The 27,583-nt window shown below is 35.5% G+C and overlaps 1 protein-coding gene and 1 non-coding gene across 2 annotated transcripts; one reads left to right on the plus strand and one right to left on the minus strand.

The window, feature by feature from the left end:
- Nucleotides 1-10,897: 10,897 nt before the first annotated feature.
- Nucleotides 10,898-11,004, plus strand: LOC127109002 (small nucleolar RNA R71). The gene has a single exon (XR_007796492.1). It is a non-coding gene; the product is annotated as a small nucleolar RNA R71 (small nucleolar RNA).
- A 13,524-nt stretch (nucleotides 11,005-24,528) lies between these two features.
- LOC127105959 (uncharacterized) lies at nucleotides 24,529-26,895 on the minus strand. Its single transcript, XM_051043186.1, has 3 exons — nucleotides 26,547-26,895; nucleotides 25,502-25,616; nucleotides 24,529-24,700 (listed from the first exon to the last, which is right to left on the minus strand). The coding sequence occupies exons 1-3, from the start codon at nucleotides 26,763-26,765 to the stop codon at nucleotides 24,627-24,629; spliced, it is 408 nt and encodes a 135-aa protein (XP_050899143.1). The 5' UTR covers nucleotides 26,766-26,895; the 3' UTR covers nucleotides 24,529-24,626.
- Between the last annotated feature and the right edge of the window lie 688 nt (nucleotides 26,896-27,583).

Here is a 27,583-nt window from a genome sequence, read left to right on the forward strand (position 1 = left end):
TTTCTTGGTTTTGAAATAAATCTTTTCAGTAGACACTATTGATTAAAAGTCTTATCTCAAACTCTCGCTCTGTTGAATAGACCATGACTTTATATTAACGTAGCTGTCACTTATTAGTTAAGTCAAAAATCACTTTTTGAAAACAATAGAATCCGTAGAAACTCTTTTTAAGAAAATACTAATCGTTTAAATATCCTCGTCTCAAACTCTCGCTCTGTTGACTTAGATTATATAATTAAATTCAAATGCTTAACTCTCGTCCTCACATTTAACTTTTAAAAATACTTTTTGAAAAAGATTAGAATTTAATTAATTCTAAAAATTGCTTTCGCCCTGATTTAGAATTAATGTCTAATTTACAATGTCCAGTTAAAAACTCAATCTCTCGTTCTATTGATTTTAACTTCTTTATGTCTTTTACTCTCGTACAAAAACTTTGTTATTAAACCTGTAAATTGAGACCATAAAAAGAGTGACTTTATTTTTAAACGTAATTTAACCAACTTAGTTTTGATTCCTTCATTCTGCTTACTTTACATACCGATACCTAAATAAATTAGCCGGACATGTTGAACAGACCTAAATAATCATCATGCATAAATAATTCCATCTCAGGCAAATAATATAAATAAACAATAAAGCAAGGCATATATAAATTCAAACAATAATTAAAGAACCTGAGTAATTAATGGCAGTCTTGAACACTCCACCACAGACCGGTTGGATTTGTTCTTGAATTCTTCAATCGGACAGGAAAATAAAAATGAAGGAATAAAAATCTAGGATCTAACGTAAGGTTGGATCTAGTAAAAAGGTACACAATAATTTCCGGTGTGGAAACTATTGTGTGAAAAAGTAATTAAGTGCTTAAAGGAATTGCTGGAAAAGAAAATATGAATTGCAAATAAAAATAAAAACTGTAAAAACAATGCTGTAAAATATTGCTTGCACGGCTGAAAAAGAAAAAGAAGCACGAAGAGCAGAGACGGGAGAGCCAGCAGAGACTGCAGGGTTTGCCAAAAGCCACTATTTATATTGTCACTTTTTGTAATGGTTTCCAAAAGTTTTCCGTGTAAACATCCTCACGTTCCAATAGTCAAGCGTAACAATAGGCTTCAACGTGCCTCTGTTGCGCTTCTGAAGCCAAAAATATAGGAGAATGATGTGACGTTCGTCACACCACTTGTGACGCTCGTAACACAAGTAGGCAGGGCGTGACGCTCGTCACACCTTGTGTGGCGCTCGTCACAGGCGCAACGCTTGTGCTTTTGGGCTGGGCTTTGGCTTGGTGGAATTTGCTTCTTTTCATTTCTTTTTGCACCTTCTTTTCTTCCTTTTTCACTTGTACTTCAAATAAACTACCTGAGATAAATAGAAAGCAAAATACCAAGTAGTATCGAATAAAATGAAATAAATTGAAGTGAATAATAATATAATTTAATTAAATCGAGTCCAAAAATGCGATATAATTTCATGTTATCAAACTCCCCCATACTTAGACCTTTGCTTGTTCTCAAGCAAAATACAGTATAGAAATCGTTTAAAAATTTAGCCAGGTGAAATTTCAAAACACACATCAATTCGTACTAGGTTGCATGTAAGCCTTGTTTAGAAGTAACTTGAGTTTAATCTTGACATCAACAACTACCGTTACAACCTCAGGTAACCTCACCTTATGCAAACCAGTTCGAGTAATGCCATTATAGCTATCCTAGTTCCTTTACTCTTATTTCACCCGTTTTCATTCTAGCGAAATCACATTAAGCCCTTTATCGTTTCGCGCACATAGTGGAGTGACCGGTTAGTGATTCTGATCCCCTTTTAGCTAGAAGTTCTGGTACATAAGTCGGATAACTTCGTTATTTAGTCCATTGCAAATTGCGGGGGATCGGACCGTAGTCCGCCCTACCAAGTTCAGTACCAGATACTAGCTGAACCAACTCATAATGGATCTTTCATATTATGCTTTTGTATGATCTGCAACCTTTAGATTAAATGATCTGGTAAGGATCACCTAACTTAATTAGTGCATTTCCTGATATATATTTTTTTTATGTTACTTTGGGAATCATTCACTTATATTCATCGGCTCTCCACGTAGTTTGCTATTAAGATGGTGCTGACTTCTCGTATAAACTACTCGGGGTTACTATAAGGTTAAAAGTCTAGGGACTTGTATAATAGGTACTTATCCTGATCTAACATGTTGAGGTTCTTAGAGCGTTGTTATGGTAATAATTTTTGTCTTAATTTGTCTCAAGTTTGATAAAATAGGCAACCTTTATACTTATTGGGTGTGTTAAATTTTTGTTATGGCTCAAGAAAATTGAGGGAATAGATAATAGAAATTTTCACACTAGGGACTTAACTTCAAATAAATCTATATTATAATAATTTTTTTTTTTTTTATTTTTTTTTTATAAGGGAAATAACAATGAAAAGAAAGATACATACTTGAAAAAGGGAAGATAGAAAGAACACGGTTTTTCCCCCCCACACTTAAATGAAACATTGTCCCCAATGTTTCAAAGAAAACAAAAGAAATACAAAAAAGAAAAGGAAACTAGAGTCAATGCTGCCTTCTGCCTCTGGTTCTTGGACCTGGTGATCGTTGACGTACTTCTAAGTCGTCAAACCTGCTGAGCAATTCAGTGAACCGCTAATCGGTTATTGCATTCCTCGCTTCCTGTTGTTGTTGCATCTGGCGCATCATTTGCATCATTTCGAGATTCTGTGCTTGCATACCATCAATAGCATCCATGATGTCGTCGTTGGTTGCAGGCCTTCTTCGTTTACGACGTCGTGAGGATGGACCAGCTGCATTATCGGAAGGGTTGAGCGGGACTGATTGTTGTGCAGGAACCTGATCACCTTGCTCCATCTCTTCAAACTCGTCTGTAGGCGGGTTTGCATGTGAAGGCTCGGTAGCTTCGGGAGCATTCAGATCATAGATGTGGCGGTTGGGATTGGTGACATCTGTTAGGGCAATATCCGGTAGAACAACGCTTGGGACTTCCTGGTTGTTCACCATAAGGTAATATTTTCCGCCTACCCTGTTTTTAATTAGGCGGCTGGACCGACAGTAGCTTATATCCATAGATAGGGGAGGTAAAGATTCTAAATTTTGGAGTCGGTCCCCTAGGTTTAGGCCAAGTGCTATGGTGGTGATTAATCCACCAATTACAAAAGGTTGACGGCCTCTAGCACATAAGGTGCGGATGTGATGAAATAGGAAGGAGGCAGCGTTTACCTGGGTATCCCTTTCAAAGACGCAGTGGAGGAAGAATAATTCTTTGGCGTTTACTTTGCTGTTGTTTGGTCTTCCAAAAACTGTGTTTTGTAGGATGCGGATAAAGTACCGGATGGTTGGGTTATGTATATGGGAGGCAAGGAGCACATCCCAGTTGTTGGTTTCTACACCGGATATTTTCCTAAAGAGGTCGAAGGCGTGTATGTGCCATTGGGAATTCGGAGGGATTCTCGGGTGGACTCGGTCTCCTATAGGGAATTGTAGCATGGTGCTCAATTGGTTTTGGGATAGGGAGTATTCGGTGTTGAACATACGGAAGGTTGCGGTACCGGTTAAGAACTCGTCTTCACCGGTGGGGGTGTTGTATGAATAAGAACTTAAAAATTCTAAGGTTAGGGATGGGTAGGTGGGTTGATTATGGGTGCAAAGAAAGGTTAAATCAGCAAGGCGGAGCATCCACTCTATACCTTGAAGTAATCCTAATTCTTGTAAACAAGTTAAATCAGGGTACCTGGTGGATTGGACGCCTCGCTGTTGGAACCGCTCGAACTGCTCCCTTTGATGATTATCATCTTCGGATCGGAAGATGATATTTCCGAAATCTTGGTTTCCCGCCATACCGATAAGTGGTTTGAAAGAATTAGAAGGTAAGAAGATGAAATGTATTTTATAGAATGGTTTGTGGTGTATGAAGAAAGGTATGGTGGGTATTTATAGGAAAGGATTTGGAAGTTGGAAAGAGAGTGGTTGAAAAGTAAATAAATGTGGGTAAATGTGAACAAATGGGGAAGGTAAAAAGGTGGGATGGTGTAACGGTCGTGTCCCAACGGATAGTAACGTTCACATAGCCAGAAGGTGTCACGCTCGTGACAGGGGTGTTACGGGCGTCACAGGCACTTTGTGTAACGACCGTAATGGATTGTTTGACGCTCGTCACACAGTCATTCTGGCAACGTTCTTTGTTTTTACCATTATAATTTATTGTTGTTATTTTGTTATGCATATGTTTTATTTTATTTTGCTATTGTGATATTTTTAAAATGCCTTGCATGCTATTCTACTTTCCATAATATATATATATATATATATATATATATATATATATATATATATATATATATATATATATATATATATATATATATATATATATATATATATATATATATATATATATCTTTAATAAGTCATGTAGGTAGCAACAGTAGAGAGCATTATTGATAGATATTGCATAAGTCATAATAAAGTAAAATAAATCAATAGCTTCATAAAATAATCATAATGTAACATTGGAAGACAAAAGCAAAAAATGCGAAAGAAAACAAATATGAACATAATTTGAAACAACATAAATGAATAATCTAACTAAAACTAAATAACTAAGAAAAACAACTTCTATCCATCTACATAATCTCTGGCCGGAGGAGCAAAGGAGTTAACACGGTTTAGCAACTCGTGGAACTGATTTGTCATACTGCTCATGTATCCCAGAAATTCTTGTCCCATGTTAGCTAACTCTTCTCTGAGGGCGTCCTGTTCTGAAATCAAAGCTTGAATGGTGGTGTTATAATCAGCTCCGGACATATGATGTCTAGGACCGGGTATTTCCGATTCTTCGATCGAAACAGGTTGAGGAGGAGGATCAATATCATAATAACCAGATGGTGTCTGAGGGTCAGATTCAGCATAAGGGATCTGGTCGTCACAAATCTCATAGTCCTTGATGGATTCAGTAGATCTAGCAGGAGAGGATGTTGCGTTCAGATTGTAGAGCCAGTTATAGCGGTTATGAACACTAGTCCTCGGAGTAGGCAAGGTGAATAGGCAAAGAACTTGGTTATTAATTATAAGCTTAAACTCTTCAGGCCCTAGGTTCGCTATAAACATAGATTTGAAGAGGAAGGGTATACTCATAATCGCAATGCCGCAAAAAGGGTTTAAGTCAAGCATAGGCTGACGTAATCCGATAGCATTACCAATCATGGTTATCAAACCGCCTATCTGAATTGGTGCTCGTTCATCTTGGATAAGGCGGTCAAAATTCGCCAACATAAAAGTGGCACCGTTTACTGGACGGCTCTGGGAAGCACAAAATATGATGAAGAGTTCATCACGCGAAACTGAGGTACTGTTTGACTTCTTCCCAAATAAGGTGTGGGTCAGGATCTTATGGAAATAACGAAAGGCCGGGTTATGTATGTTTCCAGAAAGAAACTCTTGTTCCTTGGGATCGTTATTTTCAGTCAAGCTTCCCCAAAAGTGTTCAAGTTCTCTGTATTCAAAAAGTTCTTCTTGGCTCACTGTGAATGTATCAAGGGAGGTAGGGAAACCTAAAAGGTTGGTAAAGTCTTGAATATTAAATTGATACTCCATGTTGAACATTCTGAACTGAATAAAACCTCTGCTTATTCCTTTTCCGCGGCTAGGTAGATAGATCAGAGAGCTAAGGAATTCTAGAGTTAGTCTCCGGTAAGTGACGAAATGTCTACGGATAGGAGAGGTTTCCCATCCTATCTAATTCAGCAAATACAGGACACTCTCTCTTAGTCCAAGGGCAGTCATTGCCCAATCATCAGCATACAAACTAGGTAGCATCTCTCTCGCGGCTAGTTCCTCAAACTTTTGTTTCTGAGCTTTCCCTCTGAATTTGATACCCATACGGTCAATTTGGCCCATCAGGTTAGTGTTAGCTAGAGAAAAGAAAAACAAGAGTTTTAGTCAGGATTTGGCCAAATGCCGAAAGAAGAAAGGAAAAGTTTTTAATAAATTAAGAATGAATACTAAATAAAATTTAAAAGAATAATTAAGGAAGCAATGAAAATATAAATATTTGTGGGTTGTCTCCCACTAAGCGCTTTGTTTAATGTCGCAAGCTCGACATAAAAACTATCAAATATAATCTATAAATTCTGGAGGCATCACGTCTAAGTGCAAGATTTGCGAATCTTATTTGTTTTCTGCATAGTGATAATGTTTTAGACGTTGCCCGTTTACGATAAATGGTTCTATAGATTTTCCTTTAATTTCTGCCGCTCCACTTGGAAAGACATTGGTGATTTGGAAAGGGCCTGACCATCTAGAACGTAGTTTTCCTGGGAATAACTTAAGTCTAGAGTTGAACAAAAGGACTATATCGCCTTGTTTGAAGATTTTTCTCGATATACGTTTATCATGCCATTTCTTCGTTCTTTCTTTGTAGATTTTGGCATTTTCGTAGGCGTCTTGTCGAAGTTCCTCTAATTCGTTTATGTTAAGAATTCGCTTTTCACCAGCGGCTTTATAGTTTAAATTTAGATTTTTAATAGCCCAGTAGGCTTTATGTTCTAATTCTACCGGGAGGTGGCAAGATTTTCCATAAATAAGCTTAAATGGGGTTGTTCCTATGGGAGTTTTGTAAGCAGTTCGATATGCCCATAAAGCTTCGGGTAGTTTCGATGACCAGTCTTTCCTTGAGGTGGCGACTGTTTTTTCTAATATTTGTTTGATTTCTCTGTTAGACACTTCCACTTGTCCACTGGTTTGAGGGTGGTAAGGTGTCGCTACTCTATGCCTTACGCCATATTTAAACAGTAATTTTTCGAGTACCTTGGATATGAAATGCGATCCACCATCACTGACTACTATTCTTGGGACACCAAATCTTGGAAATATTATATTCTTAAAGAGTCTAGTTACTACTCGTGCGTCGTTTGTTGGAGAAGCTATAGCTTCAATCCATTTTGATACATAGTCAACCGCTACAAGTATGTACTTGTTACCGAAAGAAGGTGGAAAAGGTCCCATGAAGTCTATTCCCCACACGTCGCAAATCTCTACTTCCAAAATGCCCTTTTGTGGCATCTCGTCACGTCTAGATATGTTTCCTGTGTGTTGACATCTATCACATTTCTTAATAGCCGCATGCACATCCTTCCATATGTTTGGCCAATAAAGACTGGCTTGTAGGATTTTGGAACAGGTCTTGGATGTACTTGCATGTCCACCATAAGGAGCGGAGTGACAGTGTTGAATTATACTTTCTACCTCTTCTTCAGGTATGCACCGACGGAAAATACCATCGGGGCCTCTTTTGAAAAGTAAAGGGTCATCCCAGTAATAGTGTTTTATGTCAAAGAAGAATCGTTTCTTTTGTTGGTAAGATAAATTAGGTGGAATTATTCCGGCAGCTAAATAATTGACGAAGTCAGCGTACCATGGTGTAACACATATAGCTGAGGTGGTTTCTACCTATTTATCAATTCTATTTTCTTCCAAAGTAGCTATAAGTTTATCGTACGAGAAATCATCGTTAATTGATGTTCTTTCCGGTTCCAGGTCTTCGAGTCTAGAGAGATGATCTGCTACTACGTTTTCAGTTCCTTTCTTGTCTTTGATTTTCAAATCGAACTCTTGTAGCAACAAGATCCACCTTAGGAGTCTAGGTTTAGCATCCTTTTTTGTTAAGAGGTACTTGATAGCAGCGTGGTCAGTGTAAATGATTATCTTGGCTCCGACCAAGTAAGAACGAAATTTATCTAATGCAAACACTACTGCTAAAAGTTCTTTCTCGGTTGTGGCGTAATTCATTTGTGCTTCATCTAGAGTTCTACTTGCGTAGTATATGACGTGAAGCTTTTTATCCTTTCGTTGTCCTAAAACAGCGGCCCCAGCGTAATCATTGGCATCACACATTATTTCGAATGGTTCATTCCAATCTGGTGTCTGCATTATGGGCGCGGAGATCAATGCTTGTTTAAGCGTTTGAAATGCTTCTAAACATTTATTGTCGAATATGAATTCAGCATCCTTCATCAATAGTCCGGTCAAAGGTTTAGTTATTTTAGAGAAGTCTTTAATGAATCGTCGGTAAAAACCGGCGTGTCCTAAGAAGCTTCGCACTTCTCTCACAGTTTTCGGAGGTTGAAGGTTTTCGATTACCTCTATTTTGGCTTTGTCTACTTCAATTCCTCTATTTGAGATGATGTGTCCTAAAACAATTCCTTCTTGTACCATAAAGTGACATTTTTCCCAATTAAGTACTAGGTTTACTTTTACACATCGTTCTAGAACTCTTTCTAGGTTTTCAAGGCATTCTTCAAAACTTTGTCCGCATACGGAAAAGTCGTCCATAAATACTTCCATGATGTTTTCGAGAAAATCGGCGAATATCGCCATCATGCACCTTTGGAAGGTTGCAGGAGCATTGCACAAGCCAAACGGCATTCGTCGATAAGCGAAGGTACCAAAAGGACACGTGAATGTTGTCTTTTCTTGGTCATCAGGATGAATTGGTATTTGAAAGAAGCCTGAATAACCGTCTAGGTAGCAGAAATGAGAATGTTTTGCTAATCGTTCTAACATCTGGTCAATGAATGGTAAAGGGAAATGATCTTTTCGGGTTGCTTTGTTTAGTTTCCTATAGTCAATGCACATTCTCCATCCCGATTCGATTCGTTTGGTTATAGTTTCTCCTTTTTCATTTTCAATAACTGTTATACCCCCTTTCTTTGGTACTACGTGTACCGGACTAACCCATTTGCTATCAGATATAGGATATATGATACCTGCCTCTAATAACTTGGTTATTTCCTTCTTCACTACCTCACTTAGGATCGGGTTTAGTCTTCTTTGGTGTTCCCTAGAAGTTTTACAGTCTTCTTCTAGCATGATGCGGTGCATACAAATAGAAGGACTTATTCCTTTAAGATCGGTGATGTTGTATCCTAGTGCGGTTGGATATTTTCTTAAGATATGCAGGAGTTTTTCGGTTTCGAGTTTTCCTAGGTCTGCATTAACTATCACTGGTCGTTCAAGTTCTAAGTCTAGGAATTCATATCTCAGATTTTTGGGAAGTGTTTTCAGGTCAAGGTTGGTTTCTTAAGGCATTGTGTAGGGTCCGGTGTTATTGCTAAACATTGGTCAAGTTTGTCTTCTACAAGATAGTCAGATGATTTGTCTTTTTCTAACTCTGTTTCTTTTATGCATTCATCGATGATATCCATGAAGTAACATGTGTCTTCTATTGCAGGTGCTTTCAAAAATTGGGATAGAATGAACTCAATTTTCTTTTCTCCTACTTCGAAAGTGAGTCGTCCTCGTTTTACGTCTATGATAGCACCGACGGTTGCTAAGAATGGTCTTCCCAATATAACGGGTGTAACTTCATCTTCTCTTATGTCCATGATTATAAAATCGGTTGGAATGTAGAATTGACCTATGCGCACGGGAACGTTTTCAAGAATTCCTATAGGATATCTAACGGAACGATCCGCTAGTTGCACAGACATTTTAGTTGGTCTTAATTCTCCCATTTCTAGTTTCTTGCATATGGATAAAGGCATAACACTAATACCGGCTCCTAAATCGCATAAGGCTTTGTCTATGACAAATTTTCCTATGTGACAGGGTATAGAGAAACTACCTGGATCTTTAAGTTTAGGAGGCATATTCTGGATTATAGCGCTACATTCAGCAGTGAGTGTAACGGTTTCGCTATCTTCAAGTTTCCTTTTATTAGAAAGAATTTCTTTTAAGAACTTAGCATATGAGGGCATCTGCGTAATAGCTTCTGTAAAAGGAATTGTGACGTTTAATTGTTTCAGTAGGTCAACAAATTTTTTAAATTGGCCCACATCTTTGGTTTTAATAAGCCTTTGAGGGTAAGGGATAGGTGGTTTATAAGGTGGTGGAGGTACATAAGGTTCTTTCTTTTCTACGGTTTCCTTATTACTCTCTTCCTTTTCCTTAGGTTTATTTTCTTCCTCAGTTGACTTTTTAGAGTTTTGGTTTTCTATCCTTGGATCAGACGGTCCTTCCACTTCCGTTCCACTTCTTAGTATGATTGCATGAGCGTGGCTTCTCGGGTTAGGTTGGGGCTGTCCAGGAAATGTACCAGTTGGGGCAGCAGTAGGCGCTTGTTGTTGAGCTACTTGTGATATTTGCGTTTCCAGCATTTTGTTATGGGTAGCCAGGGCATCTACTTTACTTGCTAGTTGTTTAATTTGTTCGCCAGTGTGTACATTCTGGTTTAAGAAATCTTTATTGGTTTGCTGTTGAGAAGCTATGAAGTTCTCCATCATGATTTCCAAGTTGGACTTCCTAGGAACGTTATTGTTAGGTGTAGATGGGATCGGCTTTTGATATCCAGGAGGTATAGCTGGGGCTTGATTTGGAGCTTGTCCTGGTGCGTATAAAGCATTATTACTCTTATATGAAAAATTAGGATGATTCTTCCAGTTGGAGTTATAGGTATGCGAGTAGGGATTTCCTTGAGCATAGTTTACTTGCTCTGCTTGGATTCCTGTTAGGAGCTGACAATCTGCAGGAGTGTGACATTGGATTCCACAGACTTCGCAATTCTGAGTTATGGCAACCACGGTGGCTGGAGGTGATACACTTAAACTTTCAATTTTCTGGGCCAAAGCTTCCACTTTTGCATTAACATGATCAAGGTTACTTATCTCGTACATGCCAGCTTTCGTTTGAGGTTTTTCTACCATCGTTCGTTCGCTTCCCCACTGATAGTGGTTTTGGGCCATGCTTTCGATAAGTTGGTAAGCATCAACATAAGGTTTATTCATTAGTGCACCACCTGCGGCGGCGTCTATTGTTAACCTCGTGTTGTACAAGAGACCATTATAGAAGGTATGAATCACTAACCAGTCCTCTAAACCATGGTGTGGACAAAGTCTCATCATGTCTTTGTATCTTTCCCATGTTTCGAAAAGAGACTCGTTATCTTTCTGTTTAAATCCATTTATCTGGGCTCTTAACATAGCTGTTTTGCTTGGGGGGAAATATCGGGCAAGAAAGACTTTCTTCAACTCGTTCCATGTGGTGACTGAGTTTGAAGGAAGAGACTGAAGCCATCTTCTAGCGCTATCTCTTAACGAGAAAGGAAAGAGACGAAGTCGAATTGCCTCTGAAGTGACACCATTAGCTTTAACAGTATCAGCGTATTGGACAAATACGGATAAATGAAGGTTTGGATCCTCGGTAGTATTTCCAGAGAATTGGTTCTGTTGCACTGCCTGCAACAGTGAAGGTTTAAGTTCGAAGTTGTTTGCTTCGATTGCGGGTGGAGCAATACTCGAATGCGGCTCATCTTGCGATGGAGCGGCGTAATCTCGAAGAGCACGAGCTGGTTCTGCCATCTCGGGTATCGGTGAAGGAAGAAGATTTTTGAGATCAGGAATTTCGACTGGAGGGAGGTTGTTTGCAACACGATATTCCCGAATTCGTCATAAGACTCGGAGATATAGTTCGATATCGTTGATTCGTAAGTAGAACGGCTCGCCTTATGAGCGAGTGTGTGGCATACAAATCAACGAAAGAAATAAAAATAAAAAAGCCTTAGTCTCTACAGCGTAACAGAAGAGTTACGATATCGACTAAATAAAAGTTCCCGGCAACGACGCCAAAAACTTGATCGCGACTTTATGAGTCGAATTGGGGTACAAACTGCAAGTGCACAGTTCTATCGCGTAGTTTTAAAAGATATCGATCCCACAGGGACTTATGAATCAATATACCGTTTTCTAAGGTTACTTCATAAAGCTAAGGCGGATGATAGTTTGATTGTTCGGGGGAAAAGTTAAAACTAAAATAAGATCTAGATTAGATATCAATTAAACGGATATCGGTATGTAGTTCGTCGTAATTAGAGAATCAATTCTTCGTTGGTTTCTTGGTTTTAAAATAAATCTTTTCAGTAGACACTATTGATTAAAAGTCTTATCTCAAACTCTCGCTCTGTTGAATAGACCATGACTTTATATTAACGTAGCTGTCACTTATTAGTTAAGTCAAAAATCACCTTTTAAAAACAATAGAATCCGTAGAAACTCTTTTTAAGAAAATACTAATCGTTTAAATATCCTCGTCTCAAACTCTCGCTCTGTTGACTTAGATTATATAATTAAATTCAAATGCTTAACTCTCGTCCTCACATTTAACTTTTAAAAATACTTTTTGAAAAAGATTAGAATTTAATTAATTCTAAAAATTGCTTTCGCCCTGATTTAGAATTAATGTCCAATTTACATTGTCCAGTTAAAAACTCAAACTCTCGTTCTATTGATTTTAACTTCTTTATGTCTTTTACTCTCGTACAAAAACTTTGTTATTAAACCTGTAAATTGAGACCATAAAAAAAGTGACTTTATTTTTAAACGTAATTTAACCAACTTAGTTTTGATTCCTTCATTCCGCTTACTTTACATACCGATACCTAAATAAATTAGCCGGACATGTTGAACAGACCTAAATAATCATCATGCATAAATAATTCCATCTCATGCAAATAATATAAATAAACAATAAAGCAAGGCATATATAAATTCAAACAATAATTAAAGAACCTGAGTAATTAATAGCAGTCTTGAACACTCCACCACAGACCGGTTGGATTTGTTCTTGAATTCTTCAATCGGACAGGAAAATAAAAATGAAGGAATAAAAATCTAGGACCTAACATAAGGTTGGATCTAGTAAAAAGGTACACAATAATTTCCGGTGTGGAAACTATTGTGTGAAAAAGTAATTAAGTGCTTAAAGGAATTGCTGGAAAAGAAAATATGAATTGCAAATAAAAATAAAAACTGTAAAAACAATGTTGTAAAATATTGCTTGCACGGCTGGAAAAGAAAAAGAAGCACGAAGAGCAGAGACGGGAGAGCCAGCAGAGACTGCAGGGTTTGCCAAAAGCCACTATTTATATTGTCACTTTTTGTAATGGTTTCCAAAAGTTTTCCGTGTAAACATCCTCACGTTCCAATAGTCAAGCGTAACAATAGGCTTCAACGTGCCTCTGTTGCGCTTCTGAAGCCAAAAATATAGGAGAATGGTGTGACGTTCGTCACACCACTTGTGACGCTCGTAACACAAGTAGGCAGGGCGTGACGCTCGTCACACCTTGTGTGGCGCTCGTCACAGGCGCAACGCTTGTGCTTTTGGGCTGGGCTTTGCCTTGGTGGAATTTGCTTCTTTTCATTTCTTTTTGCACCTTCTTTTCTTCCTTTTTCACTTGTAATTCAAATAAACTACCTGAGATAAATAGAAAGCAAAATACCAAGTAGTATCGAATAAAATGAAATAAATTGAAGTGAATAATAATATAATTTAATTAAATCAAGTCCAAAAATGCGATATAATTTCATGTTATCAGAGGATCCTGAGACTGTGCAGATATATGACTGCATGGTTGAAGGAATGCTTATAAGAACTGATTGGTATTATCTATACCAACAAGATGCATCTTCTTTTCGGTAACCTAACAAATAAGAACCCATAGTTAAGCGTGTTTGAGTTAGAGTAGTATTTGAATGAGTGACCTTTTGGGAAGTTTCCTAGAAAGCGTGTGAGTAGGGAAAAACATGCTGAAAAGACCCGTGTTAGTTTGTGGGGTTAGTCGGTAATCCTAAAAATCATTAACCATAGGCGAAAGATTACTGACTTGCTTCAGCCTACTACTGAGTGGTTTCAGACTGGTTTGTTCCTATCTGGGATGAAGGACTTGTGCAAGATTGATTATATTACAATAAACCATGGGATGCTTAATGCATTCGTGGAGAGATGACACATTGAGACGCCATCATTCCATCTACCACTTGGTGAGATATCTATCACACTCGATGATGTGTCGTGTTTGCTGCATCTTTCGATTAAGGGAAAACTTCCTGATATATTTAGTTGGCACTTTGATTTTTGTGGACAAGATTCCCACTTATGTGGATGTCGTATACCTATGGTGTTTCTAGGACTTCGAGCGGATCCATGAGTACAACTGGAGAGTCACTTGTTTGGTCTACTTGTACTCAAACGTATCAGAGGACTCTAGGTGGAAGACGAAGTAGGTCACAAGAAACATCACACTACTGATGGTAATATTTATTGGTCTTTTAGTGTTTGTGTGCCATTTTCATTACATTTTTGCAACACCCTTACTAAGGATACACGTGTTCCAACACTTTTCAGGCTTAGATCCTCCAGTGCTTCTAGTGCATCTTCGGTTGGTCGTGTGTACCGAATTATACTAAGGATATGCCACATACTTTTGCATTTTCCCCACTCATAGGGAACCAGGCTACATGGTCGTTTATAGTGTATCTTGATAGTTTGGTTGCCGAGGATATACACTTTAACAGATATGTCTATCACCGTGAGATGCGACCATTTGATGACATAGTGTTATACTCAGGATGGTTGGCTTGTGGTTCACGTCTCAAGTTTCCTCGTTTGCCTGAGCGCATCATGCGACAGTTCGGCTACACTCAGACTGTTCTCAAACACCCTGTTGTCTTTGCTCCTCCTACTATGACACGTAGAGATATGGATTCCATATTTGATGATAATCTTAGTCATCTGGTATCGGAGAAAGGCACAAAGTGACATAGATGAGAGCAACTAGAGCTTGTTGCAACAAATTTTTTTCATACCCTTAAAAGGATTTGATGATAACAAGGTATTTAAGGAACAATAGGGTTTACTAATGGTTGTTCAAGTATGCAGGATTAAAAGACATTAACATTGATATAAATCAAGTTAATCACTTAGAAGAATCGTTAAAGAGAAGCAAAGCGGTTATGAATCTGAAGGATCAGAACCAAAGCCTTCAGATTATGAAGAGTCAACTCAATTCTTTCAGATAATCAACCTCATCCAAAGATCAACAAGGTTCTGAATACTAAAGTCATTTGAAGCAAGCAGACTCTGTCATAAGGAATGACTCTGCAACTTCTGAAAAAGCTTCATCAGCAGTTATGAAGATTCTACTTCAAAGGAATATTGTTTATATCAAGTCAACAACTCTGAAAGTGTTCATCTAGATTAGTTCCGATCAAGACTCTGATAAAAGGAAAACTCAGAACCTGTGAATCCAAGACTCTGAAGTCTTATTCCAACCAGGTTCTGAAGACATACTTTAACTTTTGATCACACTTTAACTAATTATTTAAAAAGCCTCTTATTTAGAAAGTAAAGTATAAAGATAACAATGACTCAGATCAAGCTTCAACAAACGTCTACAAGAAGTCTCGGGTCATAAGTTATCTAAAGAAGACCGCGTGACAATAATACACTACTTTATGTCTAATCAAGAAAAAGTAACGTTGTCAGGATCTTATATTTCCAAATGTTCTGAACTTTACTCTGCTCTTCTCAACGTCTTTATACTAGCCGAGTTTATAGTTCACTTTTCATACTCTAGCTAAAGACCTTCAACGGCTACTTGTACCATGGAAGGTTTCAATCTTCAACGGATCTATTCGTATCATCTATATAAGAAGAAGATTGAAGACATTAAAAAAAAGACAATGTATGGTGGTTGAAAAATACATGAATGTATTCACAAAGTTGTAATAGTAGTTCACAAAATGGATTGAGAGAGAGATTGTGTTACACAGAAAACGCAGGTGAAAGAAACACACACAAAATGGAAAATATAACTAGAAGGGTTAAGTGTGTGAGAGTAGAGCGAATATGATCAAAAAGATCAATAGAACAAAAAGGCACAACAAAGAATAAAATATGTGCATGAAGAGAAGAAGATTGAAAATTTCATTCTTCCACACTTAGGAGAAATCAACTTATATTATTCTCAAGAGTGTAAAACCTTTGTGTATCTGCTTAACTAAGAAGCACACATATAAACACAAAGTTAATACCAGACTCTTTTGTTAAGAGAATCTGAAGACTCTAGCCGTTGTGCTCATAGTAAGCCTATTTCTGTTAGATTGAGCAAAGAAGTCTCTTAATGAATGCTTGCGCAAAGAAGTCCTGAACCTAGGGTTTAAGTATTGAACTCTCATGCTTGAGAGCAGAGCAGAAAGTCTCCTTCTGAATAGATTGAGTATTGAAGTCTCATGCTTGAGGGCAGAGCAAAAAGTCTCTTTCAGGGTTTGATTGAGCATGAAGTCTCTTTCCATGGGATTGAGAAGGAAGTCTTGAACAGGTGTTTCAAGCAATGAAGTTTCTTGCTTGAGGGATTGAGTAGAAGTATCTTTCTAGTTTGATTGAATAAATTATAATTTGATTGATTATAGTGAAAATCTCTTGTCCTGCAAGGGAACTGGACTACTCTCAATTTAAAAGAAACCAAAATATATTGTGTGTTGCTTTATTTACTTCTGCATTTATATTCCGCTGTGCAACAAACTCTGATATGATTCAGACTCTTACTTGGACCATAATATGAGTTTGACATCTCAGGTTATGAACAGGTTTAATAAAAATAGGTCAATTTTCTCATACACAATTCAACCCCTCTTCTTGTGTATATTTTTCTCACTTCAATTGGTATTAGAGATCGGCTGTGCTTATTTCACATAACAGTGATACATAAAAGATCTGGTGAGAAAAAACTATTCAGTCAGTGCTTCAGCTTTCAATAAAGTTTCCTTCATTAGTTAAAGAATGGAAACTACATAAGGTAAAGAAAAATGAGCTGAAGAAATCAAGAAACTTGTTTCTACTCTAAGTCATTCGTTTTGTGAGTCTGAAAGGATTTTTAATCTTTAAGTCTGACTCATGGGACAATTGTGCTTGCTTTAAGTCATTTTCTTTATGAGTATGAAATGATTCTTTAATCTTTAAGACTGACTCGTAGGGTAAATGTTCTTTTTGCAGGAATCAAGGTTTAATCTTGATCTACTTGTTTAAAAGGAAGACTGATTAAACTTCCATATCCTAAAAAGTCAAAAAACTAGAAGAAGCTTCTGATGGAGAAGATTCCAATGAGGACTCTGATGATGAGGAAATGACTCTCATCATCAAGAGGTTTCAACAGCTGACCAAGAGAAACAAGAGACTCTCTGGTAGAAGTTCTAACTTCAAAGGTTCCAGTTCAAGAAATAGGGAAGATGACCAGAAGATGATATTGATGATGAAGAAGATTCAGACCGAGAAGTTGTAGAAGCCAACCTTGCACTGATGGCTCACACACTCTCTAATTCATAATCCAAGTCAGGTTTTGGCTTAGAATCTGATGAGGAAGATGAGGTATATTCTAACCAACCTTGTTTTGATTTTTTAATCTCATGAGCCATTGTCAAGATAAGGCAAGGCACATGAAGGATGTTAAGAAACAACTTGTTTTTTTCTTAAAGAATAATTGAAATCTTCTAAAGAAACTGTTGAGAAATTGGAAATAAATCTAGTTGCTCACTCTAAAAGGATTCCAAGGAACCTTTAAATGAGCAATATATTGGCTCTACAAGATTTCTGACAATAGGTCTTAACAAAACTTTGCTTGCATCTATGATCTATGGAATAATCAAGAGCAAAGAATAAGGTATGAGCTTTCATGAAAAAAAATTAATTTCAAAACCTACATCAAGAAGAAAGCATATGTTCCAGATCCTAACTCAAGGGAGAAAAAGGAAAATAAGGTTATTGTCTCCAATCTTCTGAACTCCAAGTCCCTGCTAAACAAGAATCTACAAAGGATGTCCAGAATCTACACAAAGGTATGCCAATCATCTTCATTCTTTAGACAATTTCTATGCATGATAGGTCATTCGTAATTGGTCCATGTATATGATCTATCTGTGCATAACCAGTTTAGACAACTTACTCGCGTGAGGATTTTCAAACCTATGAAAAGAATATTTATACCATTTAGATAAATGTTATGGCTATTTGAGTATATATTTATTTCAAACATTTTAAAAGCCTGGTTCTATATAAAGAGTATCAAAAACTGATGCTGATCAAAAGTAGCCTCATCAGAAACTAGAAGCAGTCTTTGATGACGTATGGCTTCTGAAAAGTATTAGACTCTGAGACTCAGCAAAGCAATAAGAAATTTCAAATAACACTTAAGTGAAAAATCTTGTTGACATCCGTCTCACTTAAAAATTCACGGGTTTGAAAATTTATCATGCATGCTCTACAGCTGTACATGCAGAATCTGTGGAGTAATGATGCGTATCTCTTTAAACTGTTTGCAACCTCTCCCTTGTCAATTCATGTTCTTTTCTCCTTGGAACTTGCTTTAAGTTGATTTATGTTCTTTACAAAAGATCTTAATTTTTTTTTAAAAAAAATAGAGGATTTTCTTGTGTTTTTCTTTTATCCTTTGTTTTTTATCTCTTGGATTTTGTTGGCATTTTACTATTTAAACTGGTCTTCTTCTTCTCATTTTGTATCTCATCTGAAAAATTCTTATGTCTGAGTTTTTTCTTTCAAAAAATTTCCTCCTAAACCCCTTGTCTCAACCTGAGATGACTTCTAGATCTAACATTGGCCTGAGAAACCAACTGGTTGTCACTAATGAAAGGGTTGCCAACCTTGAAGATATGAGTGTCTTAGGAAATGATCTTCAAAGTTGTGTTTCTAAACAAGTTTGGGATAGCTATTCCAAAAGAATTTTTGGTCATACTTGCTAAAGTTTGATCAAAGAATTATGGATTGAAGCTTATGATGTAAGCTTGCCACCCTCTCCAGAACTTTTGATGTACGTTTCATCATCACCTCAACCACTTCTACTTATGCAACTGACTATGAAGTTGTTGGAGTTACCTCAGATGCTCATGTTTCAAAACAAACTCTATGTTTTTTTTAAGGATATCTCTGATCTATCAAAGATATCTAATCTTTGTTCTCGAAAAAAGGTAGTTTGGTATCATCTTCTGATGTCAAACCACTTGAGAGCTTAAATTTAATGGAACATAATGAAATAGATCTCCTGCTTCTTCTCAACGCAGATATTGAATATTTATCCTCTTCATGTTTTAAATCTGAATGAAATTTCATTCAATATCTGGGAGAGAAATAGATAGCTGACTTCGGGATAATGCAAATTCTTTTAATGTCCAGCTTTAGGATATGCCTTTTGTTTAACTTCGGCGGACATTGTGTCCTTAAGTTTCTCTTTTGTGCATTTCTTTTCTTTTTGGTTGTATTATTTAAATGTAATGTTTATGATATTATTCTTGATTTTGGTTTGTATGACTTGTAAAACATATCCAATCAATGAATGTATATTGTAACACATTATGCCAAAAGAATTCCTTCATATCTTTCCTTTGTAATTTTATTTTGCTTAAGACTTGTATGTTCAAATTCTTAGTTTAATTTGATGTACTCTTTCTTAGCCTATGATTGTATAACATAAGCAATTTCTATGGTTAGTTGGATGTATCAAATGAATCGAATGAAAAAGAAATATCAAGTTAAGAGCGTTGAGTTTTTCTTTCTGAATCTTGGACTTCTTAATCAGTTTACATTAAAAGAAATAATTATGACTAAAAGGAGGGTATGTAAAAGGGAAAATAAATTTATTGAACTAAAGGAATGATTACAAAAAAATGTTTATAACATTAATCCTAATCATCCTTAGGACTCCAAGCGTAGAAAAAGTTTCCCCAATCTAAATATAATTCTTCTTCTTCATTTGAATAGAAATGAATCACTTCTCTTAAGCTTCTTCTTCTCTTGGACTTCTTCTTCTTCTTACTAATCTTCTTATGTGGCTTCAGTGCCTGAGAAGAAAGGTTGAAGGAATTTCTTCAGAAGGTCTGACCTTCTGATCAGAAGTTTCCTCAAAGACTATAGGAGCTTCTGAAATAATGGGAGTAATAGATTGCTCAGAAGTAGTATTCATCTTGAAATAAACGTATGTTGAGTGAATGTGGATTTGTGATTTGGCTTGAACATGTGTGGTTTTATAACAAAATTTTGGAAGATAAAAGACTTTGCGTGTTTAAGGTTCTGATCTTTGAAATTTTCAAAGTCAAACACTAATTAAGCAAGTCATACTGGATTATAATTACTTCTTGGAAACTGAAACGATAGCGATTTACCAAGAAGTAAATAATTTCTTCCAAATTCTTGAAAAAGATTTAAGTTGTCTTCTTCTTTTGAAAAATGTTTTATCCTTAAAATTTTTTTTCAAACATTTTAGTTTTTTAAACTGTTTCAAAATTTTGTACATTTAAATTATTTTAAATTTCTTTTTATTTTTCTCTATTTTATTGTTTTTTCTCTTTCTTTTAAAATCTTTTTGATAATGATAAAGGGAGATAAAATGCATGGAATATTTAAGAAGAGACTGAAGCATCAGGACTTGAACAAAGCAGTTTCTGTCAAAATAGATTTTGAGTAATAAGTTTTAAGTTATTTATATTTTTGCATAATTTATCTTACTGGGCTTAAATGACTAATTTGATTAACAAAGATAGGACTTAAGAAAAGCTTACAAACATTACCTTAATAAACTGTTAGATTAAAGGAACAACTTACAAACCTCAACCTAAGGTCTGTCAAACTTAGGGGGAGCTTACAAACCTCAGACCCTGATGTTAGAATTTGTTGATTAAAATTACAAGATTCAATTAACATAGATAAGGAGTTATGTGGAGTTTACAAAACCTCATCTTAATAAACTATCAGACTTAGGGGGAACTTATAAACCTCACATTAATGGATTGTCTAACTTAGGGGGAGTTTATAAACCTCAGACTTTGATGTTAGACTGTGTTAATTAAATCATCAACCATTGTTCTTAAATACATTTGTTTGTCATCATCAAAAAGAGGAAGATTGTTGGAACAAGATTTGTTCATACCCTTAAAAGATTTTGATGATAATAAAGTATTTAAAGAACAATAGGGTTTACTAATGATTGTTCGACTATGCAGGATTAAAAGACATTGACCTTGATATAAATCTACTTAATCACTTAGAAGAATCATTAAAGAGAAGCAAAGTGGTTATGAATCTGAAGGATCATAACCCAATCGTTCAGACTCTGAAGAGTCAACTCAAGTCTTTCATATGATCAACCTCATTTAAAGACCAACAAGGTTCTGAATACCGAAGTCGTTTGAAGCTAGCAGACTCTGTCATAAGGAATGACTCTGCAACTTCTGAACAAGCTTCATCAACATTTCTGAAGATCCTGCTTTAAAGGAATATTGTCTATATCAAGTCAACAACTCTAAAAGTGTTCATCCAGATTAGTTCTAATCAAGACTTTGATAAAAGGAAAACTCATAACCTATGAACCCAAGACTCTGAAGTCTCATTCCAACTAGGTTCTGAAGACATACTTTAACTTCTGATCATGCTTTAAATAATTCTATAAAAAGCTTCTAATTCAAGAAGTAAAGTATAAAGATAAAAATGACTTAGATCAAGCTTAAACAAACGTCTACAAGAAGTCTTCGGTCAGAAGTTTTCTAAAGAAGATCATGTGACAATGGTACACTACTTTATGTCTAATCAAGAAAAAGTAACATTGTCAGGATCTTATCTTCCAATTATTCTGAACTCTGTTATGCTTTTTTCCGACGTCTTTATGCTAGCTGAGTTTATAGTTCACTTTTCGTACTTAGCTAAAGACCTTCAACGGATACTTGTACCATGGCAAGTTTCACTCTTCAACAGATCTATTCTCAGCATCTAAATAAAAAGAAGATTGAAGACATTAAAAAAAGAGAAAATATATGGGGGTTGAAGAGTACGTGACTGTTTTCACAAAGTTGTGATACCAGTTCACAAAATGGGTTGAGAGAGAGACTGTATTATACAGAAAACACAAGTGAAAGAAACACACACAAAATAAAAAATAAAACCAGAAGGGTTAAATGTGTGAGAGTAGAGTGAATACGATCAAGAAGATCAACAGAACAGAAAGGCACAACAAAGAAGAAAATTTATGCATGAAGATAAGAAGATTGAAAACTCCAGTCTTCCACACTTAGGAGCAATCAACTTATATTATGCTCAAGAGTGTAAAACCTTTGTGTATCTGCTTAACTAAGAAGCACACATATAAACACAAGGTTAATACCAGACTCTTTTGTTAAGAGAATCTGAAGACTCTATCTGTTGTGCTCAAAGTTAGTCTCTTTCTATTAGATTGAGCAAATAAGCCTTTTGCTGAGTGCTTGAGCAAAGAAGTCTTAAATCGATGGTTTAAGCATTGAAGTCTCATTCTTGAGGGTAGAGGAGGAAGTCTTTTTCTTGATATATTAAGCATTGAATCCTTATGCTTGAGGGCATAGCAAGAAGTCTCTTTCAGGGTTTGAATGAGCACGAAGTCTCTTTCCGTGGAATTGAGCAGGAAGTCCCGAACAAATTGTTCAGACAATGAAGTCTCTTGCTTGAGGGCTTGAGCAAAATTTTCTTTTTAGTTTGATTGAGTAAATTGTAATTTGATTGATTATAGTGAAAATCAATTGTGTTGCAAGGGGACTAGAATACTCTCAGTTTGAGAGGAACCATGATATATTGTGTGTTGCTTTATTTACTTTTGCATTTATATTCTATTGTGCAACAAACTCTGAAGTCAAACTCTGATCTGATTCAGACTCTTACTTGAATCATAATCTGTGCTTGAGATCTCAGGTTCTGAACAGGTTTTAGAAAAAGAAGTAAATTTCCTCATACACAATTCAAACCCCCACCCCCCCCCCCCCCCCCCCCCCCCCCCCCCCCCCCCCCCAAAAAAAAAAAAAACTTCTGGTGTATATTTTTATCACCTTCAGAGCTATGTCGACGGGTACATGAAGTGGCTCTTCAGAGTGTCACATCCTTATATGGTGCAGTCTACTACAGAAAATCCCCTGAAGTCATCTCATCAGAAGATACTAGAGGATAAACACTAAATCATGTTTGTGATGTCTTACCTAGATTTCGTCACGATTAGATCATCCTTATATATCATTTTTTACACATTGCTGGTATGGTTTAATGTTCATCATATAATGTGGTCCTTAACATTCATAAATCGTTATTTTCGTATGAATAACCATAAACCATAAACGGAGATGCATCTCCATAAACCATAAACGGAGATGCATCTCTGAAACAATAAACATGTAAAATAAAACTTTCAAAGAAAGATGCATGAAATACATGTTAAAATATTTTTAAAATGTATCTCCCGATCAATTAACATTCTAAGTTAAGACAAAGCGCATTCGAAAATGAATCTCCAGAATCTGAGAGACATTTTGAATTTTTCATATAGTATTTTTCCATCCATAGGGTGAAGAAATTCCTAATATAAATTGAGGAGCTAGTAAATTCTTACATTCAATGACTTTTGTGTATTACTAGTTTTTAAGAAGAAATTGAGAAATTGAAGAAACATTTTTTGCACTTTTAGAGCATAAGCCGTGATATCCTTGAATCAATACATCGATCATGTTAACTTTATAAATATTTTACAAATTTAATTGTTGCATCAGCTAAATTGAAGAAAAAAAAGGCACCAACACTTTGATCAAAAACACCTTTTTAATCGAACACAAAACACACCCGAGTCTCTCCTTCATAATACCTGATCAATCTATTACTAAGAAAAGGTCCAACTAAACATGATTGTAGATAAGACAATTTTTCATGCTCATTGTCTGCTAGAGATATCAACCACGCAATTTACTATCCATGCAAAATCATCTATTATCAAGAAGGTGAAAAATCGAGGCTCAAACAAATTAACATAGTGTGACACTCAAAATACAATACAATACCTATACAGAGAAGCCTATATCAAATAGTACTTCACAATTGTCCAACAAAATTTATACAATCAAATTACCAAAGAAAACAAGATTTGATAAAGAAATCAACCTAGAAAATGCAGGGAAAGCGGCTGGAACTGTGCAGAGCTGCAGAAAACTATACCGAATTTGACAGCAAGTGTTGCCCAGTCAAAATTTAAGGATTATGACAGCACTAAAATGGCCAATCAAATTTTTAAATAATGATTAGCTCAAATAGAGTCCCCTAGATTAGGAGCTCTCATGCCATGTGAAAATAGGAATAAGAAATTTTCGGAATGTGATTGAGTGAGTAAAGCACTAGGCATCCATAATATTTATACACACTATATAATTAATTATATAACTAATTACATATTATGTTTACAATGAGAAATAAATAATAATTCAACTCCCTAAATACATGAATCTAAATATACATGCACCTAAGATTCTCATTTTAATGGGAACATATATTTTTTTATTTCCAACATAACTTCCTCATGCACATAAACAGACAATCTTTCATACTCATTTTCTGCTAGAGATATCAACCACATATTCTACTATCAATGCAAAATCACCTATTATCGTGAAGGCTAAAAATCAGGGTCAAACAAATTAACATAGTGTGACACTCAAAATACAATACAATTCCTATACAGAGAAACCTATATATACCAAATAAAACTATCCATTGTCTAACAAAATTTATACAATCAAATTAGAAAGTAAAAAAAGAAAAAAAAGAAAGAGAGAAGTAATGAAGAGTTATAATGATGCAGCATACATAAATAATTCTGCAACTAATAATTCAGGAAAATTTTTACTCATAAGTGATTATCCAATATCATCTTCAAAGTTCTTACATATTACTTTTATTGATTTTATTATGTCATACACGATTATCTTCAACGAACTCTGCGATCTCTGTTTTCCTGTCCCATGCCCATGGATTTCTGGGCAGCTGCAATGCCTTCAGGATCTGCAGTGCAGCAGGTAAAAAACACCATATTAACAATAACATGGAAGATATTAAAATGATATTTGGATTAATGCAAAGAGATGTAATAAAAGAGGAATATAATAAAATGACATTAATTGTCATTGTTGAAATTTATTAAAAATATGACAGAATAGAATGTGACCCAATGAAATCTATTTTATCCCATTCTAAATCTTGTGTTTTGCTTCAAGCCCACATCTCAAAGAAATCTCTGTTTGAGAACCTTGCATTGGACCAAAGAGAGGTGATGCTTTATGCAGACTGCTTCAAGCCATGATATATGTAATGTATGTGATAGCAAGTCGTGGATTTGATTATGTAATACGAAAATTAGTCAAATGGTAATAGAGGGAATGTGAGACGAGTATCAGGTTCACTTTTCAGCAAGGAATTCACTCTGAAATGCACTTTCATTTTATTTCACTTAGAGAACAATGATGAGACATGTCAACTGTGGGGGATGTCGCATTCACAGTTGAAATTTGAAAGAAATTATTTGACTTTGTGAAAACCTTCATGCGTCTGATTGTTGGGTAGGTGGAGGACGATGTGTGGGCTGAGAAGAATTTTAAAGTAAAGGTCACATTGAGCATAGGAACATCGTAAGACCTGTTCATGTTCAATGTCCTAGGTATTTGGATCTCTGTGTTTGATTTTTAAAAGAAGAACTGAATAGCAATCCATAAAACAATGGAAGTTTGGAACATTTTGGTTCTATATATTATATTATTCTATACAATAATCAGCTGTGTAAAAAAAGGTGAACTGAATCCAACATACCAAAGAATTGAGTGAAAATGCGCGTGAAGAAGTTCAAGTTGCGAGAGACATTGTAAGCCATGACGGGAGGGAGAGGTTTCACCACAGTGTCAATGCTAAAAACTCGCTGAATAAACTGCAAATACAAAAAAAAATGTATATTACATTCAAAACTTAGAGAAGAATAATGGATGCTATATCAATTGTACAAGCAAGAACAAAGAAGAAAACGATAACCAAAAGACAGACTTTAAGCCAAAAACAGCAGAAGGGAAAGATAAAAAAAGGGTAGCATGTAACATACATTTAAGTTGCAGATAGATATAAAGTCAAACAACAAAAACCGAAAGCCTAGTGAATATATTAACTGCATGTTTGGATAAATGGTTGCAAGCGTCAAACCAGTGTTATCAATACCGCACTATAGCATCCCCTAGAGGACATGCACAGTAGTAGAATGGTTTAGTGAAGCAGTCGTAGGCTAAAATAGTTTCTGTCGCAGCCACTATAGGGGCCAAAATAGCAGGTTGTAGCTGCTGTAGCACCACACTTAATAATGAAATTCTAAAGTTCTAAAAACGGACCCAAGGGATTTATGGTTGGAGCATATTAGGACTTTGCAATTATGAAACACTAGACCAGTGTTTGAGCTCTTCTTCTTGCTCACTCTGTCTCATCCATACTGTCATTTTTCACCATGTCACATGTGTGTCACAGCTAGATGAGTTTTTAAGCATAAAAAATTATAAAAACTGTATAAAAGTTTCAAAACAATGGCCATCCCACAGTCTGCAATACCCCCTACAGTGTACAAGGGTTGCAAGTTTCAACTTTATATGTGGTTATGATGCGAACCTTTACACTAATCAGTTAATTATTTTGTGCATTATTTCATTTCCATAATCTTTTCACACACAAAAAAAAGCAACACAAAATTAGGGTTTCAAGTTTCAACGTTGAAGCAAATATCATATCAGAACCTAATTTGAGTTTCCTTTACGCAATAACATAACAAACACGTTAAAAACAACAATGAATTGTTCGAATAGATAGAATAAAACAAGACCTGAAAATTGCGTTGGAAACTGTAGCGAAGTTCTGGATCAATTTCAATGGAATCATCATCATGGTTATGATTGCTGGATTTGGAGCGAGGAACATGCATAGTCGAAGTATCATCCTGTTGACGGGTGACTTTGAGGTTAGCGTCGGGGAATTGTTCGGACTCGTCTTCGCCTCTCCATGGCGCCGATGACATCAGTTGCTTCTTTCCCTTCTTCGCCATTATCGCTCGCTCAGTTCTTACAGTGTCAATTAGTTTTATCGGTTCAGGGTTCAAAATGAATTCGTTGTCAACAGAGAGATAAGGCTTATCTCATTCCCAATCCACTGTTTATAATTACTTTTAAACATTTTCGAGAGTGAGATTATTTGATTTTTCAAAATTAAATTTGAAAAGTCGATTTAAAAAATGATAAAATATCAAAAAAATTATTATATATTTTTACGATATTAACTCATCAGTATCATTCATTTGTATTATTTTATAAATTATTAAAATAAAAATCGAATTCTTTTCAACAATCAGAATCTATGATTAATTAATTGTATACATTTTTTTTATAATAATATATTTTAATTAAATTCTTGTATTTAAAAAAAATTATATAAATCATTTTACTTAATAAACATGCACTAACAATATAAATTAGTTTTATATTATCATATCATAAAAACAATTTTAAAATTTAAATGTGATTTTTGCACTTATGTATATCATATTTTTTTCATATAAACTAATAAAATACTAGTTCTCGCTGAAGTAAATTTATTATATTTTATGGTTATTATTTATATAAATATATTTGTAAATATTAAATATTAAAGGAGATGCAAAATAATTAACAATAATTGAATTAGAGTATTGTAAATTATTTAAACAAAAAATAATGTATAATTGACAAGCATTGTCAATGATTGTAATTGTAAGAAAAAATAGATATTGTAAAATATAACATGTGTTGCAACATTTATTATCAAATTTCAATAATTGATATATAAATTTTGAATCTTCGAAATTAACACAATGTTTTTATTTGTAAA

Source organism: Lathyrus oleraceus, chromosome 7 (genome assembly GCF_024323335.1).
Source record: "Lathyrus oleraceus cultivar Zhongwan6 chromosome 7, CAAS_Psat_ZW6_1.0, whole genome shotgun sequence".
Lineage (NCBI taxonomy): Eukaryota > Viridiplantae > Streptophyta > Magnoliopsida > Fabales > Fabaceae > Lathyrus > Lathyrus oleraceus.

Bases quoted from the DNA above. Each gene is read 5' to 3' on its own strand.
- LOC127105959 (XM_051043186.1), bottom strand. From the start codon at position 26,765: ATGGCGAAGAAGGGAAAGAAGCAACTGATGTCATCGGCGCCATGGAGA. The intron at 25,617-26,546 runs GTCTTGTTTTAT...TTGTATTTGCAG, and splicing joins GTTTCCAACGCAATTTTCAG to TTTATTCAGCGAGTTTTTAG. The intron at 24,701-25,501 runs GTATGTTGGATT...GCTGCACTGCAG, and splicing joins CATTTTCACTCAATTCTTTG to ATCCTGAAGGCATTGCAGCT.